A 21,757-nucleotide genomic window follows, 5' to 3' on the forward strand; every position below is an offset into this window, starting at 1 on the left:
AGCAGGTTCAGGTAGGTCCTGTTCATGTGTAACAAGACAGGCGGTAGGCCACGTGTCACAACTCCTTGTTTATGTGTACAGCGGATGTTCAGTGCAGGTACCTGATAAAAGACTGCATACATGAATGGATAAATAGCTTGGGGAAAGGCTCTGAGGAGAAGTGCTTAGTAACTGAGTTAGTTAGGGCTTGTTGGAGACTACTAGGATTAGTATGGCAAGGAGCCAACCCCTCAGATTATTATAGTCCACCTTACTCCTTCCACAAGCGGGTGGTTGGTAGGGTCCTGGCAATGGATTTGCTGAAGGGAACAGGACAGAAAAGTGGGCTAATTGTGAGAGAAAACAAGGGTGGGTGGGGAGGTTACTTGCATGGTACATTTTCTCTGCCAGGTAGTCCCAGCTATCTAATAATACAGGGGCAGCCCTAATTAAACCCATATCAAATGTCTCCTGTCCTTCTTTCAGCATAGCCAGATGATACTGCACAGCTGCTTCCTTCACTGACCCTTCATCCATCTTGTGCAGCGTAGTTTTGTTTCTCTAAAGCGCTCTGTAGTTTGGCCCCTGCCTAGCTAAGTCCTGACCACATATTTAATTTAAGCCTATGGTTGATTTAAGCCTATGGATAGTCCTATTGACCGCAACAGATGTCTGGATGTATTTATTAAATATGAGGTTGAATGAAGTGATCACTACTGAGGTGATTCAGTGCGTGTTTTCCCCAACATGTTTTTGTTACTTAACTGCTGACAGTTTTAAAAATGTGCAAGAGATGTCTTGTAATAATTTTTTAAAATGGAAATTCAGTTTTAAACTAAATGAAAATTTTCACATGAAGTGTCTGTTTGACTTATTTTTTTAAATTTTTCATTAAAAAACCAGACACCTGAAAAAAGAAAATTTTCAGTTGAAAACTGAACAATTTCTTTTATTTTGTTCGTTTCTGAGCGTGCACAGACATTTTCAATTTCTGTAAACTAAACAATTCAGTTTAAGCTTTTTGACAAAAAGTCATTATTTTCTACAAAACCCGTCTCCATTTTCTGACGAGCTCCATTTTCAGTATTCAAATAAAGGAACTGAAACTGAGAAATAGAACAAACCTATTCAGGTTATTTTAATATTTGCTAGCTAAACAGATCCTTAGTAAATAAGGACCGTTTAGTAGCTGAATTTCAGAACGTATACGTGATACTTTTCTCTTCCCAAGCAAGGAGGGTAACGTGGAAATATATAGTAATTTTAAGTCTTCATGCACAATTAGGGAGCATGACTCAAGGCAGAGATCTTTTCCTTTCAGGCAAGGTGAATGCTGAGCAGCAGGGACCCATTCAGGGCTTGAAATGCTTATTTAATTTTTAATTAAAAATTGAAAATAAGAAAATCATATGTGATTTATTATTTTTATTTCTGATAGACGTTCCCACAGACTTGCTGGGCTGCCAGAACTGACCGGTAGTTACCATAAATGACTCTTCCTTGCCACCAGGGGCCAGTGTAGTGCTGTCACCAATGGGGTCTTTCCTTTTTCACTGTCAATGATTTAATACGCAATTGATTTATGTGAATATTGTCTCTAACACATGTTGAGGTGAAGTCTGAGCTAATTTGCATTGCTATGTCAAGTATGGTATAATGGTAACATATTTGAAAATCAGTGCTGTTCATAAATTCTGAAAATCCCTAAAGTAATAATAATGTATCACAATGCTTTTCAAAAATTATAGCTACTGTGATCATCCATAACATTAAATGATTACTATGTAGTTTATTTTTAAATCTATTATAATATTTAATGATTACATTTACTTTGCTTTTTCTTGATATAAATTGCATTCTAATGAGCAGCAATTATTTGTTTTCAGCCTTGCTGTTAAACTACTGGGAACTGGATTCTTTCCTCTTCTCTACGTACATCTGACGAAGCAGGTCTTTGCCCACTAAACCTTATGCTCCAAAAAAATCTGTTCGTCTACAAGGTGCCTCAGGACTTCTCGTTGTTTTCACGGATACAGACTAACACAGATACCCCTCTGATACTTTTCCCTTAGCGTAATGCAAATCTAATGTTGTGCCTTAAATGCATTATTTTCAAAAAATCAGGTAATCATTGATGTAATATCGTAAAATGAATGAAATGTTAGGTTGCAATGCAACACATTTCACACAAATTCAATGACTCCTCATTCAAAATACACCTACTCTGCTATTTATAATTAACATTTATTTCTGTCTGCATGTTACTGTACTGACATCTTGATTTTATTCCAGAACAGCACTGGACAAATTGTCTACAGTGTACAAGTTAATGTATCTTTTAAAAAATTTATTTCTCTGAATAATTCAGTCCCAACTTTGATTATTACAAATTTGTTAATTAGTTGAAATTATTAAACAAATGGCCTATGTGAACATATTTCAGCTTTTGGATTGCTCAAACAGTATTTCTAATACCATTCAAATTTTGCTGCTTTGATCAGCTACCTAAGTAAAATGATTTTTAATTCGCCCTGATTGGATGACTTCCACAAAGCTTTCAAGATGGATGTGTGCATATTTGTGCACATCCTTATCTGGATGAGTACTACGTATTAACACATTCTCATGCAAGTATCCCTAATACTTTCATTTTGTAAATATTTTTCGGAAGAAAACTTTGCTTCAATCACTAAAAGTGAATAAAAGTATTTAATATCTTGAAGCAAATTTAACTTTTTATTCTATTCAAAAAAAATTAGTTCAGCAATATTTTTGACATTGAATAGCAAAACAAAGCTCCCTAAAAAGCCTTACACATCAAGACAATTTTACTTCAAAGACCAAAAAACACTAGGATTTTGTCCTTTTAACATTTTGCTATAAAAAAATTAGGCTTTTGGTTCCAGAGATCATAGTTTGCAGAGTTATGAACCACTTAATTTCTCTATGTGGCTACCCCTGTCTAACTTCAAGGGCATTTTATTCAGCATACATCTCCAGTACAATCCAATAAAGATTCAGAGGGTGCTGGTGCATCTATATACTGTTGTCTTCTGATCCCAGGAAGGGAGAAGTAATATTAGCTTTCCATTGCTCTTAATCACTGCAGGGGAGAAAATGTGTCAAACCACTTACGTGTTAAAAGCACAATACATAACAGCAGGTGTCTGAGTGCAATACACTTATCCTTATAGGACAGTCATCTTCACTTTGGGTGATAGATACAAAGTACTACCATTTTTAAGTGTTATTTCAATTATATATGCCATATAAATGGGTGCATGCAGTGCATACTAGTTGTGAGGGGAGGGCCTGCCAGTGCAGGGGCTAAACAACGCCTTTTTGCCTAATTAGCCTGCCCAGTTTTACTATCAGCCAGTGCCAGGCTTGGAAGGAGAATAAAAAGAGGGGAACCTGGCTCAGTTTGGGGCTGACCAGCAAAGAGAAGGAGCTGATTCTGCTGTCTACAGGACTTGAGCCAGAGCTGTCTGCTGGGTAGAACACAGAAGGACCCAAGGATCCAAACGCTTCTCCAGGTATCAAGCGGAAGAACCGGAAGGAAAACCCCATGGAGGAGGGAGAAACACCCTCCCCACAAACTGGAACTGAAGGAACACCCCCAAACTAACGGAACAGACTTTGGTAAGCAGTTGGAAGTCCTACTCCTGGGCTCTCAGTTAACACTGAGATCTAACCACTAGGCCATCCCACTGCCTGGGGGACTCAGCTACACTCCTTCATTCACATACAAACCTATTGGGTCTGATTCTCCATAAGACAATAGTGTGAAGTGGCCTGGCTGACAACAGGGTGAACAGAAGAGATTTTAAAGTGATGTCTACTAGTTCAAGCAAGTATTTTCATCAGGTATTAAGCTGAACTAAGGAGAAATTGAAGAGAAGCATTTTAAGGTGCTACATACCAAAACTTTGGTCGGGGTTAAAAGTTAACACTCCTTGATTTCATTCTTGGATCTACAAAAGGATTGCTGTTTATCAGCTGACTAATGACATTCATACTGCGTACGTCACATTTTACCACCATGTAGCACATGACTTCCAAAACTCTCAGCTCCTGCCATTTTACGTGGATGACCCAGCACAGCTGCTATAAAAAGCACGCAGCTGGCGAAGACCCACATGGAGCTAGCTGCCTCCTGCAAAGGTGAGTGAGTGTGGGTTGGAGAGGTGCGGGGAAGGAAGAGGAGGATGGAGTTAGATCGGGGGTTGGGGATGCCTGGCTCAGGCGAGGGGTATGGGGTGAGAATGGGGGGTGCCTGGCTTTCGAGGAGGGGAGGGGCTTGGTCAGCTAGTTTGTAGGGCACGTGGGGCTTGGATGGCTGGCCCCGGCATCATGGGGCTCGGGCAGCTCGGGCTGGCAGGTGGGCAGCTCAGGCTGGCAGGCAGCTGGCCCCGGCAGTGCGGGGCTTGGTTGGCTCGGACGGGCGGCTCTGGCATTGCAGGGCTCAGGTGCGCAGTGGCTGGTGTGAGCAGCTCTGGTGGCTGGCACTGGGCTCAGGCAGCTGGCCAGTGGGAGTGGCACCAGGCACCCGCAAGGGGCCAAGAAAAGCTATTTGTACTTATTTTAAATTTTAAATAACATTTTTATATCAAGTTTTTGTGTTTATTTTAAGCTACAAATTGAGTTTTTTGTTAAAAGTGGGGTTGGATGATGGTAAAGAAGAGGTCGGGGGAGGGGCGTGAGAGTTTCTCAAAAATCAAAAGGGGAGTGTGATGCCAAAAAGTTTGGGAAAATGGAAATAATAAATGATTCATTCAATCAAATGCGTGTTGCAAAAGTTATTTATAGTAATTAATGTTTATAGAAGTGTTTCAGATCTTTGGATGAAAGGCTCTAACAGTGTAGAGCAATGTATCACTGAGATGGTGGTGATGAAAACAATTCATCAGATAAGAGAAGTAATTGACTAGATTTAGTAAAGTTTGTGTAAACAGTCTTATAAACTGGAATCTAAGTCTGCAAGATGGTGACATCTCTGGGATTAAAGGATGCTTTGCAACCCACACGAGGAGCTTGACATCTTGGAGGACCAGACCTTTATGAATAAACACACGGCAGGGAAATTTGCTTCAGTGTGGCTATTCTGTATAGCTTAACTGGAGCAAACTGGCAATGCCAACATTTTGCACTGGTGCATAATGGGGTTTTCAACAATATGACTTATTCTAGCAACTGAACAAAAAACCAGTCTTACAAGATGAACTGCTTCTACATTGGAGGGGCTATCCCACAGAAAACTCAGAGCAACGTTGACGCAAAGATACCCTGTAAATGGCCAGCATACATTTCACATAGGGCAGCATGTCAGGCAATGTTAGTGGGTATTTTGACATTTGTTTGGTTTACATGTTTGTCTGGTCTTTACTATAGAACATACAATTAGGAACCTCCAGCATAAGAGTGCTGTCACACAGATAGTTATTTATTTATTTTTTTCTTTCCTGCTTGGCCATAAAAATTACAGAGGGAATTGTTAAGTCATGTTTTAAAACTGATGGCAATAGACACCATGTTTTCTTTGAAGGCATGTTTGAATTTTGATTAAAACAGTATTACCTAAGTCTTAGTAAACAGCAGTTGCAGTAGGAAAGGCCGCATTGCTTTGGTTTAGGCTAGATTACTAGCAGTAATACAAATGTGTGCCAGTAATTAAAATTAGTGGGCCTGATTTTCAGCTGTGGCAGGCACTTGAAAACCCCATGGTATCCAGCTGGAGCTTTGCAGCGCTGAAAACTCAGGCAAAAATACTATTTCAGCAATAAACATTTGGACAATCTTTGGGGTTTTTTTTTGTTTTTTTTTTTACTGATGGTTACTTAACTTACTGCTGTAGCCCACTGTGAAAGCTCTACTGTAGAGCAATTAGGCTACTAAAGTTTGGTATACTTTTGTTATATATTTTGATAGTTAGGTTTTTTATTAAACCTGTGGAACCAGGTATCGTAGACTCATAGTAATTTAGAAGGCTCATCAAGTCCAACTCCCCTTACCAAAGGGCCATTCTGACAGATGTTTGTTCAACATTGGTTAAAAACTTTCAGTGACAGGGAGTCCACAACCTCCCTTGGAAGCCTGTTCCAGAGTTTAACTATCCTTCCGGTTAGAAAACTTTTCCTAACATCTAACATACATTTCCCTGGGTGCACATTAAAGCCACTATTACTTCTACCTTCAGTGGACCTGGAGAACCTTGGATAGCCATTCTCTTTGTAACTGCACTTAAACACGTGAAGACAGTTATCTGGTTCCCAGTGGCCTGGAGAAGAACTTTAGATAGCCCAAAAATGCATCTCTTTCACCAATAGCAGTTGATCCAGTAAAGTCTAACATCACTCATCTTACCTTTCTAACAGCCTGGGACCAATCTAGGCACAACCATACTATAAATAATCAGTCTTCTTTTCTCAAGACTAAACACAACCATTTTTTAAAACCTTTACTTGGATGTCAGGTTTTCTTAATACTTTTATCTTTTTATTCACATCTTCCTAAAATGTACTGCTCAGAACTGGAAACAATATTTCACCTGTGGCCTCACCAGTGTCAAGCAGAGTGGGACAACTACCACCTTGGCTCGCGTATGACACTCTTGTTAATTCATCCAATAATGATATTGGCCTGTTCTGCAACTGAATGACGTGGTTGAGTCACATTCCATTTGAGATCCACTACAACCCCATGATCCTTTCCAGTAGCAGTATCATCTAGCCAATTATTACCCAGTTGGTAGCTGTACATGTTTTCTCCTTCCAAAATGTAATATTTTGCACTTGTCTTTACTGAATTTCATCGTGTTGATTTCAGAACAATTCTCTAGTTCATCAGGTTGTTTGGAATTTCAAGTCGTGCTCTCCCATAGCATTTACAATCCTCTCCAGCTTAGCATCCTCAGATTTAGAAGCACATTCTCCACTACAGTATCCATGTTGTTAATAGGAAATATTGAATAGAGGTGGACCTGGAATTGACTCCCGCAGGACCTCATTTTATATACCCTCCCAGTTTAACAGTTTACTAATCAATAATTACTCTGAGTATGGTGGTTCAAACCGGTGTGCACTCACACAATTTCTTCTAGACTATACTTCTCCGTTTTATTTATGAGAATGTCACATGGGACTATGTCAAAAGCCTTATGAAAATCAACTTATACCATGTGTAGTGCTTTTCCCCATTTCCTAGACTAATATGTCTATCAAAGAAGAAAATTAGGTTGGTTTAGAATGACTTGTTCTCAACACATACACGCTGGCAATTCCTTATCCTACTATCAACAAGGTGCTTACAAATTGGTTGTTTAATCATTTGTTCCAGTATCTTTCCAGACATCAAAGTTAGACTGACTGGTCTGTAAATTCTCAGGGTTTTCTTGGTCCCCTTCTCACTGCCTTTTATTTTGTTTGCTATGTGTAACTCATTTCATGTCTTCACCTTTCTGATTCAGTCCCTACATGCTTGCACTATTCTTTCTTACTCTTTAGCAATTTGTCCATGGTTTCACTTTTTGTAGGACTCCTTTTTGATATTCAGGTCATTAAAGAAGTCCTCATGGAGCCGTAATGGCCCCTGACTATTCTTCCTATAGTTCCTTATGGGGATATTTGGCAGTTGTGTCTTTCATTTTGTTCCTCTGAGAAACTGCTGGTTCTCGACCCCTTTTTCTCTTAGATTTTCTGCTCATGGGCCCTTACCTAGCAGTTATCTGAGTTTGTTAAAGTAGGGTTTTTTGAAGTTCATTGTTCTTATTCTGTTGCTCTGACTCCTGGAATCATGAAATATATTGTTTCATCAGCTCTTCCACATAAATCGCTTTCTGCCTTCAAACTTAAAATCTATTTCCTTCCAGCTGAGGGGAATTAAGTCAAAAATGACTGTCCGACTGGTTGCTTCCTCTACTTTCTGAAACAAAAAGTTGTTCCTAGTACATTCCAAGAACTTACTGGAAATTTCATGTTTTGCTTTTATACTTTTCCAACTGCTATCTGGGTAGCTAAAGTCCCTCATTACCACCAGATTTTGTGTTTTGAATATTTCTGTTGTTTATCCTAGAAACACCTTGTCTATTTCTTTTCCCTGACTGGTGAGCTACAGTAGACCCAAAACCCTGACATCAACCCCACTTCCCCTTCCCTACTTTTATCTTGTACCTAGACAATTTCCACTATTTCCTTTTGGACCTCAGTACAAGCGTGTATTTTCTGGACGTATAATGCAAGGCTTCCCTTTTTCTTCTGCTTGTCCTTCCTAAGCGAGCTATACCCCGTGCATGCCAGTCATGAGACTTATCCCATCAAGTCTCTGTGATACCAGCTAAATCATAATGTAGTTAAATATCCACAATACCAAAGTGTCTACTAAACATTGCCTTTAATATCTTGACTATGCAAGCAGCAAAAACTATGTCTTTATTATAATATTGATTCACCATGTAACTATTAACTTAAATCCTGTTAATTGTGTTTGCTCCTTAAACTTGTAATAACTATTCCATGGACAGTTATTTGTCACTAACACTTTGCTGGGGTTCTTTCACTGCATTTGTAGACTTCCATGTTCCTGTGACCCTCAAAAATAAAAAGCTATCAAATACCTCTAAAGAAAAGAATATGGTGAACATGCATGGCACCTGATCTCCCAAAGAAGTTACACATCTTCAGTTGTGTAGGGCATTTGAACCTCCCTTTCCCCTATGAATGTTGAAAAGTTCAAGAATAAGGGGGCAGAACTCTTTCCCCTTCCTGAATAGAAGTAATTTGTTTTATAGCACTTTCTGTTTAACATATTTCACTTATCTAATGCGAGGTTCTAAGGAGAGCAGATTGCTCCTTTTACTTGAAGTGTGTGTTAATGCATTACTTTGTTGTAGGGGTACTCATATCAAGAGAGCCTTTGATTATGAATAAATCAGAAATGCAAATAGAAACTTATCCCTGCTGAAGGGATTATGTAGAAAACATTTCATTTTTGTCTCTTCTTTGAGCTTGCATCCCAGGGACGTTTTTCTTTTCTCTTGAGATTTCCCTTGAGTTTGGAGAAGACTCCCTCAGTTTGAGTAAGTACAAGGGGCTAAGTTTAGTGTGGGTGGCACTTGTGAGGTGGAGAGAGTTTTGTTAATATTTCCCTACACCAAAACCTGCTACAGGAGTGGGACAGTTACTGTAACAGCTGCTCATTACTCACCTCAGGAGCACTTGTCCTCAGGCTTTGTGGCATGGCCAAGAGCCCAGCTATTTAGTGCACATGGTGCTATCATCTACACGTACTACCCAGGAATACATTCTGCTTCTTTTCAATTAGCAGCAAATTGTGCCTTTGATGTACATTGCCACAATCTACCCTATCTGAATCCTCTTACTCTGAGCCAGGCTGGTTGGCTTTTAAAGCTGACCTGAACTGTTCTTTGTGAATAATATTAATCACAAATATAATTCCATGTCTGGTTAGTGAATTGTTCAAAGTGATGTTTTTTTAATTCAGTGAGCAAACTCCTGTTTATATGAAACTATTGCTCCAACCGTTGCATTATCCAGATCCATTCCTTGTCCTCCAGCATGAACTCTGTGCCCTCCAGAACATGGGCGTTCCAGTAACAGAGCAGCAGGCCCACTGCTGGTGGGGGATAAAAGAGGTAGCTAGGGCCTGGCATTTCAAAGGGGCCCCGAGCCCCAGAAGCCACTGCTACTTTGGCAGCAGCAGCGGCTGGGGCTCCAGGCTCCTTTGAGGTGCCATTAGCAGCGTTATTCTGGATGCATGCAGCTGTGAAGGAGTGGGCAGGGAGACCAGTGCTGCAGGCCAGGCAGCACTGAGAGCTGACTCCTCTTGGCTCTGCCTCTTTGCCTCTTGGCCCCGCCCCTTCCAAAGCACAGTGCTGTCCCCTGCGCCATGCACTCCCTTGCCCCCAGGGCCCATGGCAGCTGTTGGTGCCACTGCAGAGCACAGACCCCCATATCCAAGACTGCCAGGAAAAGGAAGAGCCACTGGCTGTGGGTAATATGAATAAATGGGGCCCTGGAAGTGGAGCTGGAGAGGGCTCCCTGCAGTGTTGCAGTGCCAGGGACACCTTATCTCTACAGGCTCAAGAAAGGTGCACAGAAGGCTGCAACAGGGGCTAAGCAGAGTCTTGGCTGTGGGGTCTTTGCTGTGGTCCATCAGGACTGCAGCCACCTCTCACAGCTTGTGTCTGCAGGTATCTCATCAGCCCCGTGGCAATGCAGGGAGCAGGGCAGAGCAGTGACTCCAGTGCAGAGAAGAGATCCCTGATCAGAACAGTGAGGGGGGGAAAAGAATATCGCCTCCCCCACCACTGTGAGGAAGACCTAAATAACACTTTGCCTCTTGATTATGCAAACTCCCTATTTTCTGGATAAATATAAAAATATAAATCCATTAGCCCCCACTCCTGCTCTTTGCTAACTGGGAGCATATTGTGTAAGTCTTTGCTGCAAAAATCTGTATAAGTAATTTCTACTCAGACTGCTCACTTCGACTATGCACTATTTTTAGTCATATTGTTGGACTGGTCAGCTATATCACATGGTATGGCTTTTGCTCCTGGATTATATAATTTGTTATCCAAACAGGACTAACAAACTGTACATAATCATGAATTTATGGGGTGAATTTTCAGTTACACAAACATTCATGGCGAAAATGTGATTATTTTAGGATTCACAAATACCTAGTGGCTGTCAGAATTCTCACCATTCAAGAGCTACATGACCTCAGGAACAACAATGAATCACACCATTCTCTACTCTGGTAAGCTTTCTCTTCAGCCTTACTCACATTTCTGATCCACCCTTTCAGCATTGCAACTTCCACCATGAAGGCAAGATCTCCATAAATAAGGGCTAGGTTATAAGCTGACAGTCGAATCATAAAACACTGTGTAGGCTCACAATTATTTTTCCACAGACTTCTACTCTCTAAATAACAAAACAATACTAATAGGAATCTATTTTGCTTCCTTGTGACCAAAATAAATATGTCAGAAAGCTGGGGGTATATAAATAATCATAGCAATTCTTGTAAAAATACATATTCTATTTCCCATATATGATCAATTTCTGAGCCAAAAATAAGATGAACATTTTGATATAAATCAATATCATGTTCAGATTTCAATGCATCACCATGCTGAACACAAGAGAAATGAAGATCATTATTACACTTTAACACCGAGTAGTCTAGCAGTACGGCATGATACAACTCATCAGGTCACTAAACCTTTCTGCATTGATAGTTTACAGGGTAACACTGACCTTTCTACCTCTGGCAGAGGACAGAGTGTGTAGAAATTCTTTGTTTCGTTGTCCAGTCTGTGGATCTATGCAGATTATTTGACATCTGTTGCATGGCCCTACAACCTGAAATTTCAGCATAAATAGGTTCTCAGACAAATATCAATTAAACAGTTATATAGTAGAACTGGTCTGTAACGTTTGTGTGATTTCATTAACAAACATTTCACAGATCTCTTTGAACATTTTTGCACTACGTAAAAGGGCTAAATCCTTGTTCACCTGACTCAGCAAAACAGTTAAAGGATAAACTTCTGAAGTCTGTACTCAGTTTTTATTCCCTCTTTACTCAGGCAAATTCCCAGATGGATAAATCTGAGCACCTGTAGTTCCTGCTGACTTTGTTTGGCTGATTGACTTAAAGGCAAAGTTTGATTACTAGAGGAATGAGTAAAAACTGGATAAGGTCATTAAGACTTGACCAGAAGAGTTCTCTGATGAGAAAGGTAAGAGGATTTGGTTCATGTTTGCTCACTGTGACTGAAATGAACAGATTTGTCCTCATGGTACAGTCTTTTCAGTAATATTTTATGAACCTTAGGAAAGCAAAATCAACATTTTTCTTAAGATGAAATACAATTACTGCTGTGAAATTACTTTTGTCTTTTTGGGAGATTAGAATGAAGATGACACATGCCAGTACTACTCAATTACTGCATCAGAAACTTTTGCAGAATTCTACAGTAACCAACAATTCCTACAGTATTTCAGTTTCCATAGTCCAATGCAACTTTTCTTAGTTTTGTAAGATTAACCATAAAACGCAGAGGCTGTGTCTACACTGGAGAGTTCTGTCAACAGAACTCAGGGAGTGTCTACACTTAAAGTGTTCTGTCCACAGAGTCTTGACAAAATTCTTGACAGAACTGAACGGAGTTATTCCTCAAAAATTTGAGGCACAACATTCTGTCAACAGAAGTGCAGTGTAGACATTTCTGTCAACAGAGAGGGCTTCCAGTTCACGGGGCAGCACTGTGTGCAGAGCTTCAAGCCAGCTGTTCTGTCGACAGAGGACAGGGCAGTCTGGCTGCTCTGTGTTGACAGAGTGGATTGCTCTGTCGATCCGCTTTTGCGTGTAGATGCACTCTGTTGACAGATGTTACTGTTGACACAACTCTGTTGACAGAGTATTGTAGCGTAGACATAGCCAAACAGATAATGGGGCAAATAATCAAAGGTCATATTGTAAACATTTCTATATACTGATTTGGGTGTCATTTGGATTCTTTATAGTGTCCTTAAAGTGGGTAGTAAAACTTTCTAGCATAATCACCCAAACAATACATTTGGCTCTGATTCTTTAGATAATACATTGCGGAATTCTATCAGTTAATATAGTATTAAAAAGAGAAAGCATTAGAGACTGAGAATACTTTTTCTCTGCTTTGCTTTGTCTCAGTGCAGTAGCACCTTCTGATGTCATTTCTCTGGCATCAAGCACCATTAATACAATTCCTCCTGTTACTTCATCAGTATTTGCATCAATTCAAAGTAAGGATTTCCCAGTGGCTGAAAAAGATAATTCAAGTTGCAGACAAGGGCTAACATTTCTAAAACCATTCAGCTATGTTCTTTCTAAACTAGAGATCAGCTAGAACCAAAATCCCAGCTCCAAAGATCCCTAATTTGGGGATTTGATATAAAGATCCGTTTAAAATTTTGCTGTTGGAGATAATCTCTACTTTAAATTGGAATGTAGCTATGTTCTTTGGATATACAATGGGGTTCTGAGTTGGACTCTTGAACACTACTACAGTACAAATAAATAAAATAAAATATACCAGTTCAACAACAACAAATGACTGGCTGCAGGACAAGGCTCTCCTTTGTAAAGTATTTTAACTCACAAAGAAATTCCTTAACTTGCCGTGTCTCATATTTATTATAGCTAACTGCACAAAGACCAACAAGGGCTCAGACACGCACAGGCAAGCCATGTGGTTTCTCCTGCTACTTACTACAGACAAGCAGCTCAACTACTGGCCTTCTCTTACAGTGCACTGAGCTTAGGAAAAAGGCAATTATTTTCCTGACAGCCTCTAGTCATTGCATCAGCACTTCTGTTGTCTACACATTTATAAGCATCACTAACAAGAACAGTGAATAAACCACCTCTGTGTTCCAGGTGATACATTTCCTACAAATAAATGAGGTTCAAACAAGGACCTGTCAAATAAATCAATGTTTGATGATATGTGGATCACCAGCTAAAGTCTCACGCTGACAGAGGATCATAAAAGCAACCAAGATTTCTGTTCTAAGAACTACTTGATCTGTTGGCTTAATCTGATGTCAGTATTTTCTTGACAGTCAATGATGTATTGGGCCTAGGCCTAGATTAAGCATTGTATACACGGTTTACGTAGATGACATATGTCAGTGTTGTTATAGATAAATATTAGCAAAATAATCGTAATAATGAGGATTGGTGAAGTTCAAATATTCATTGGTTTACTCTGAGACACAACTGACTAGCACTCACTGATTTAATCGAGACTGGAAATAAATGGGAGTAGCCTTTCTACTATATTTCCCTAGCAGCAGAATCGTCACCTGACCCAGCCCCCAAACAATCTCTGACCTCCTCAGGGTATGTTGGGGTGACCAGATAGCAAATGTGAAAAACTGGGATGGCAGGACATCTGGTCACATTCGGGTGCATCTACACTGCAAAGTAAACCCAGCCTTGGGCCTGGCCTTAAGCCTAACCCTTCTTGTGTCTGCAAACCAACTGTTTTAACCAGAGACTTTGACCCAGGGTCCCAGGACCCTAGAAAGTTAGAAAGTCTGAGACCATGTTCAAATGGGACACAGTGTCTGAGCCCTACTGCTCTCTAGTGTGTACACGGCCTTAGTTTAATGGGCTACTGGAGGCCCTCCAGATGTATCACAGATTTCTTTGGGTGATTTCCTTAATCCTCTTTACGCCAACAGTTTCTGGTGTAGTTTACTGCATTCTGTTGCAAACAGAAGCCACACCTTCTTTTGCAAAGCAGCTTACATGAGTGTTAACCCATTGCGTGCTCAAAGCAGGCTTTTCCAGCCTGCTTTCAGAGAGCTGGCAGGGTTTTCAATGGAGACCAATCAGAAGAAGCTTTCTGCTTCCTGGTCTCAAGAGCACAGCCAAATTTTAATGTATGCTGCCTAGATTCAGACCTCAGAAAAATTTAGGTTGAAATTTTAGGTGAAGGCTCAGGCTGAGTCTTGTTTCACCACAGCTGAATTTAGTGATGTTTTCTTTCAATGTGAAAATAAACAATGAAGCAAGACTGGCACTGATTCAATTTTCTTTTGTTGGCCCTAAGAATAAGACAGAAAATGTTGCCATCTTTTTGTTTTAAGATAAAAAAGACTGGTAAGAAGAGTAGGAGACAATCTGAGTGAATTGCTAAGTTCTGGGCTGCTAAGATCCTTTTATTGATAACTGCTACAACTTGCATCTAATTTGCAAAGCCCAAGAGTCAAAGATACCCATAATCTCCAATCATGCAAGTATATCTAGGGAGATGAGATGTACCAATAAACTGGGACTGCAATTTCCCAATCAATATCCTACACAGAAGCGTTTTGTGAGGCTTCTGGGAATCAGCAACGTGTTATTTAACAGAGTACACTATTCAGAAAAGGACACAGATCGTTAATACAATTTAACCCCCTCAATCTCAAAAACTACCTCACACAGAAACACAAACAGCTCAAGATGGCAAGCCGCCTGTCTCAAGACACTAATGAGGCTGCTAAAGTCATAGAAACCAACAAATTTCAGGATTGAATTTTCCATATTCTCCTCTTTAGCATCTGTTCTCTGTGCCTATCACCTGGTATGTGTGTCTGTGTGGGAGCAATTTCCATTTGCTGTCTCTCCTGTTGCTATGGCACTTTTCAGCCTTTCTTTGATTCCATCTGGCTTCTTGCCTTCCTAGGCTATGTCTACAAAGCAGTGTTATTTTGAAATAAGCTATTTTGGAAGAAATTTTCTGGACTAGTTTATTTCAAAATAGTGCATCTGCACGCAACATGTATATTGAAATAGTGCTGAGCTATTTCAAAACAGAACATGGAGACACAACAGAGTCTAATTCACAGTAGAGCCCTTGGACATGCTTTGGCTTATTTTGAAATTGTCCCTGTTCCCTCTCTACACAACCCTATTCTGTAATATCTGTTTCAGAACAGGTGCTATTCCTTGTAGAATGAGGTTTACCAAATTTAAAACAACCCATCTGCTATTTCGAAATTACTTTGAAATAGTGATTGCGTTGAACAGATGCTCACACAGTTATTTCAGAATAGTAGTTGTTATTCCAAAATAATTTTTCTGTGTAGACACGCCTCTAATGATCAGCCCACAGCTGATCTTAGGACGCTGATAAGGCTGATTCCTTTGCTGCCTGACACAGGTATAAAGGTGCCTGACAATCTGACGAACCTTTTGTATGTGACTCTGAAAGAATGGCAGAACTAAGATTATGGGCAGTGACTGTCATTACCATGTCTTCATGTAGCCACTGTGGTACTGGAACAGCAACGAAGGGTCCTGTGGCACCTTATAAACTAACCAAAAAGTTTTGAGCATGAGCTTTCGTGAGCACAGACTCACTTCATCAGATGCTCAGATGTGGTACTGGAGGTACTGTAATTATTTCCCATTCTAAGGGTGCACAATTTAAAAACCACTATGCCTAAATGCTCAGTTTACAAAATTCTGATTTATGGAACTAAAATGTTGCTTCAATACCATGGTATCAAACAGAAATACAAGAAACGTTGAAAAGTCATGATCATTAGAGACTGTACACTTCAATTTTTACTTTAAACTGTGCTCCCATCTATCCCAAAACTCTTAAGCAAAGCTGTTAAGTGAAGAATATAGTTGTAAGGCAGGTGGTGTTTAGAAAAACAAAATCACACTGTGGTGAAAGGCTATCTTCATTTCTTATTTAAAAATACACAAAGGCATCACAGATAAAAACGGTTTCTGATTTGGATATTCATTCTGTGGTACTTTTTGTCTCACGTGAGCACCCAAAACTAAAATCAGGTCACTTCTCATAATTTGGACCAAAATGTTCTGTGGCTGTGCTTTAATCTATATGTTCTTAATAAAAATAAGAGGCACTGGCTTTTGCCTCAAAAATTGCCAGAAGGGACTTTTCACTTGGGGAGGGAAACTGGTGATTTGGTAAAATTTTAAAAATGACAATTTTTTTTCGGTATCTGCCTTTACATCATAGTCAGAGCTTCTCTACACGCATTGTGCTGCAGTGTGGCAGCTGTACTGTTGTGGTACTTTAGTGAAGATGTTACTAAAGCAAGGGAAGAACTTGTCCCACTGGCATAGTTAACCCACTTCTGCAAAAGGCAGTAGTTATGTTGACAGGAGTTCTTCTCCTGTAGACCATGCTATACTGACTTTGGGAATTAGGTTGATATGGTTACAGTGGTCAGAGATTTGGATTTTTCACACCCCTAAGCAACATAATTATACCAACGTAAGCTTTCAGTGTAGACCTGGCTTAAGCTTTGCAAATAATTGCTCTGATTTCAGGGTCAGAGTGCTTTATAACAGGAAAGTATCACTGAAGTCAGATTGTACCTGGAAACATAAAGTGCCGATGGAAATCTCAGCCCACTTCTCTTCTTCAAAGGCCTCCATTGCATTGATCACAATGTTGGCACGGAAGCGTTGGATTAGCTCCTCTGTTTGCAATGGTTCTTCTAGTCTGTTCCAAAGAGTCACAGAGCAGAAGAAAATAAGCCACATTAATCAGTCTGTGGTAATTATTTACCCATTTTGAATATCCAGCTGCTGGTCTGAATTTTCTTCTACACAATTATTAAGAACAAGTTTATAATGCAATTTCATTAGAGAAATTATGACAAAGATACAGCTATTTGAAAAACTGTAGTCCACTAGGAAGCATTTCAGGAGGCATAAACTGGCATTAAAAGGATAGAGATGGAAATATGTAGCACTGCAATAAATTTGTGCACAAGGACCGCTATAAATTAATTTCAGCAATACCTATTGTATTGAAGGGTTGAATGGATGTATTTGTGGACCTTTTGGATAACTGACCAAATAATAGCATGACTTTTCCTGAAGAAAACAAATATACATACTAATGAACATGTATATGAAGATTTTTCACACCAAATCACATAAGCTGACCTCAATATTACCAAAGCCTAGGTCTCTTATTGTATCGCAGCGAGTCCAAAGATTAATTATAGGGGAGAAAATTCTCCATATGCTACTACAGTACATCACACAATTAAGTCACTTTTTAAAAGAATTTCAGCATATAGTAATCAATAAAAATTGACACTTGGATACTGATGCTCAGTCAAATAGGGAGAGAATAAGAGCGTGCCATAAATAAGCAAGCATTTTATATAAGTTTCCTCTCCGTGTTTGGGATGGGGCATGCATGTGGGGATGGGAAAAAAAGAACATTTACATATTAAAAGTCTGGATGTATATACACTCTCTCAGAGACAGCTTTTGATAGGTAGATAAAGCATTTGCAGCAACAAGAAGCCTAGTTTAGTCTAGACAGGTATTGGGTCTTAGGAATATTCAGATCTAGCTTTAGTTTAGTGTTCACTAATTTATTTGGATGACCTTCGTGAACTTGGTAGATGCCTGTATTCCCTGGTTTACTCAACATTTCCTAAGCAGGACAAACAATCCACTCCTATGCCATAGTTCCCATCTCCATGGTTTGTATTTGTTGTCTCTTTCCCATTAGATATGTCATATTTCATAGAGTATTAAGTCATTTCTCCAATTAGAGTTTGGATTCAGGATTTTAGTTCAGGTCCATCTCTCTTATTACATTCATTTAATAAACATAAACAGTTATGCATGTTTTCACATGCACATTTTAACCAAAGAACTTTTGAGTATTAAATCAGACAATGGCATTTTTTCATTCGTCTTCAAGGTGGTCAGCAATAACTTCGGCGAGATGGATGCCTCTGTCAGGAGTTGATTCTGCAATATTTTGTAACATTCCTATTTTTAATTAAATTGAAAGTTACTGTTTTAACTCACTTCCCTAGAGCTGACTGCAAAGTGAAATATTCATTTTAACACAGGAAATGTAGAAGCAAAGAAAAACTATTAAAACTGAATGGAAAACTTAAACTTTCTGCAAATCATAACCAATTTTCATTAAACAGAACAACCCTTCATGAAAAGAGACTAATTACTTTTTCCCAAGGGGAAAAACAATTTTTAGTACAGACCTCAAAGGTATAAGGCTTTTGAAAATAAATCGTGCAATTTGGTATTTGGAACATTAGCATCCTATGATTTAGGGACAGTTACAGAGTGCTGTGTATCTTTGGGCTAAAATTCTCTCCCCAGCACCCTAACAAAGTTGCTCTGCATGTTGGAATTCAGGAAGGGAGGATGCCTATAACCTACACTGGTCAACAAGGTGCGTCAGAGGGAGGCTTGGGAGGAGGAATGGCAGTAAAGTGGGAAAGAGAACACAAATGTAGTGAAGGGCAGGGCTGGGCAGATGCTTGAGGAGCAAGAAGATTGAATTATAAGTGCATTCTGGCAATACACTGTAAATAACAAGTCAATAATATTAACTTTTAGCATTTAGATGCTAAAGGCTGCAGAATGCTTGATTTTCTTTTTTATTCCCACTTTGTCAAGAATATAGCAACATTCAGTTAAGAAAAAATGATAAAAATATGTTTTTGCCCTGACTATTTAACTTTCCAGGAAAAAGAGAGAGCCTTCAAAGGGTATTAGGAGATGCTATGTTTTCAATTTATCATGTAATCCTTCAAGAGACTTTTTTTGTACAATCTTGCATCCTAGATGAAAGGTGTAATTAATATCTCGTTCGCCAGCAATTATCGTTGTTGCAGTTCTGAACCTTAAAGCACACTATCAGCTTAGAGGTTGGCATGTACCTAACAGATTTTTGCAGACAGATCTTTTCACAAGAAAATGCATTGCATTTTTTCTGTGTGTTGCTGACTGATAGATTAGATTTAGTCATTTTACCTGAACTTTCAGATCCGTAGCTGAGTGTGATTGTGGTATTCATTAATATAAAAGTTTGAGGTATGTTTGTAAAGAACACAATTTTAATGATAATTCATCCATTGACTTCAGCTAACAGTAGAAGTTATTTGCAAAGGAATTTCCTTGGAGAAACACTGAAGGGAACACAACAGTAGGTATATTACAAATATATGACTCTTAACTGGCTTCTTTTCCATGTAAAGAAGTACTGATAAATGAGATCCTAAGAGAAACTCTGATATGCATTGATCTGGGGTTCTTAAAGGTTTTCCAAGATCTGAAATAATACCTAAAGATATTTTCAAATAACTTGTCTTAAAGCATATTATTTGATCTGAGAGCAGATAATTGCCTTTGGCATTTAAAATATTAAAGAATTCAAGTGAATGCAGACAGCCTGTTTCAAGGGGAGGTTACAGAGTTCTGTCCTTAGTCACTAAGAGGGTCTACGAAAACAATTTTTCTATGAAAAAAACCTTAAGAAATAAAGAAGATAGGAAATAAGAAAAGAAAACCACAGATTCTTACTGATGACATTTTGTCAATAACTCATCATTTTCATAGATGAACAGAGGAAGAAAAAAGTGCTGAACCAAATCTTGCCACCTTTGGCCCATCTTTTTCCACTGATTTTTAGACAGAATTCCTACTTTAATTAAGTAATACTCAGAGTAAGGTTTTCTGAATAAAGGCTGATGGAACTCTCCTTATTCAGCTTTTATTCTTTTTGCACTGGTCATACTGAAGCCACTGACTGCTTGATCTGAATCAAGATTCAGTAGGTACAGAGTAAAGACTTTAGGATTTGACTTGATCAAACCCCGTGAAAGGTTAAATGTAAATCTGGACGTTATAAGAGACGTATTTGTTTTATACAAATATTTTAAAAAACAAACAATAAAATGTATGGCTTTAACATGTGTACTAAATTCCAGCAGTCAATCGCAAGCTGATTTCTGTTTCGTTTCATCCTTCTCCCTCCATTTGCTTAGTCCAGCACAGACCTTTTTTGTTTTACATGTCTGCAAGTTGCCTAGCATGCTGGTAGTATGTCATCAAAAATAATAGCAGCTACTCTATTTTCCTGGTCCATCGATGCTCTCGTTCCTTGGGAATAAGTCTAAGCCCTAGCAGTCCTGATGTGGGATCCAATAAATAAAGGATATATAAATGCTGCAAAATGCATAATTTAAATGTATTGTGGATTTTCTGACATTTTCCCTCCTTAGGGTCAGATTACATCATTATGGCACAGTCCTGAACATTGGGGCAGTGACAAGCTTCACTAAGAAAGGAGAGTTTAACTTTGGGTGGCAGGCAGCTCTATTGGCTGATGTGGTGGTATGGGACTATGTTTTGTCCTGCTCTGATTCACAGCCTGAAAAGTAAAAATCTCAAATTTCTGAAGAGTGAGTGAATAGTCATGTTATGACAATGTTCTGGATGGTAACACCACATAGAAGGGCCACCTACTTGAGGGGAAGGGGGCCCTTACCTTTCAGTAAGTTGCTCTTTCAATTGTAAAATACTCGCTTTATTTATCAGGAGATATTGTGCTTCATTCACAAGTGAAAGGGAGACTGCAGCACTCTGATCTAAAATCAATGCAGCATTACAAAACAATTGTTAGAAACAATGACTATAGTACCAGTAACTTCCCTCACTCCAATGATCTTACCAATTTTAATTAAAGAAATTATTCATTGGACTTTGGTTGCTAAGGCAAGAGTCTATCCTATTAAGTTCAGAAGCACAAATCCTTTCAAACTCATAGGGAAGCAATGTATTTTGTAACAAAGATAAAGCTGAGGCCCCTCCTCCCCTTTTTTTCGTGTGGAGTAATTTTATAGCTGTAATCAATATCTATAAATTTTCTAAACATTCTACTCAGTTTGTTTTGTTCAGGAAGGAATTTGGGCATCAGGATACTTCCAACATAAATAGATTTTTCAAGTTTCTAATTGTCAAAACATTTGCAGACAGAAAGGAGATGGGGTAGCATAAAAGACAGATTTGTAAAATTTCCCCACATGCAACAGATGGAGTAATATCATAGCTGAGTTTGAGCATATATGTTTCCTTTGCTTCCTATTGGTTTTGATAATGCAAGACTCCCCCACCCCTTCACTGAGAGGATTTTTCATTGCGCACGAAGTGAGCCATGCTAATATTTTAATATGTTGGGCTGGAGTATCTATTTTCTAATAACCATGCCAAAGTGACATACTTTTTTCACATTTCTGCTTTGCATTTCTTTTGAAGTCTGAACTCTGCCTCATCAGACGACACTGGCGACCAAGTAATTCAGAGAACCATTCTGCTATTCTTTCTCCACAGTCATATGTTTGTACTCTATCAAGAGGGGGAGAAAAGTGATTAGTATTAATTTAAGCAATAATCTGACTGC

At 39.1% G+C, this 21,757-nt stretch overlaps 1 protein-coding gene across 3 annotated transcripts in view; it reads right to left on the reverse strand.

The window, feature by feature from the left end:
- The window catches only part of MOCOS (molybdenum cofactor sulfurase), a 373,921-nt gene that overhangs the window by 2,412 nt on the left and 349,752 nt on the right, over positions 1 to 21,757 (reverse strand). For 2 of the 3 annotated variants that reach the window (XM_074987969.1, XM_074987970.1), the window contains 4 exons: positions 21,578 to 21,702; positions 20,846 to 20,945; positions 16,897 to 17,023; positions 11,262 to 11,366 (listed from right to left, as the gene is read on the reverse strand). In XM_074987969.1, the coding sequence (XP_074844070.1) occupies positions 11,262 to 11,366; positions 16,897 to 17,023; positions 20,846 to 20,945; positions 21,578 to 21,702 (457 nt within the window). Of the gene's footprint in view, positions 1 to 11,261; positions 11,367 to 16,896; positions 17,024 to 20,845; positions 20,946 to 21,577; positions 21,703 to 21,757 lie in introns of those variants that run through there. The other variant, XM_074987971.1, reaches the window with a different exon arrangement.

This window comes from Carettochelys insculpta, chromosome 2 (assembly GCF_033958435.1).
Source record: "Carettochelys insculpta isolate YL-2023 chromosome 2, ASM3395843v1, whole genome shotgun sequence".
NCBI classification, from domain to species: domain Eukaryota; kingdom Metazoa; phylum Chordata; order Testudines; family Carettochelyidae; genus Carettochelys; species Carettochelys insculpta.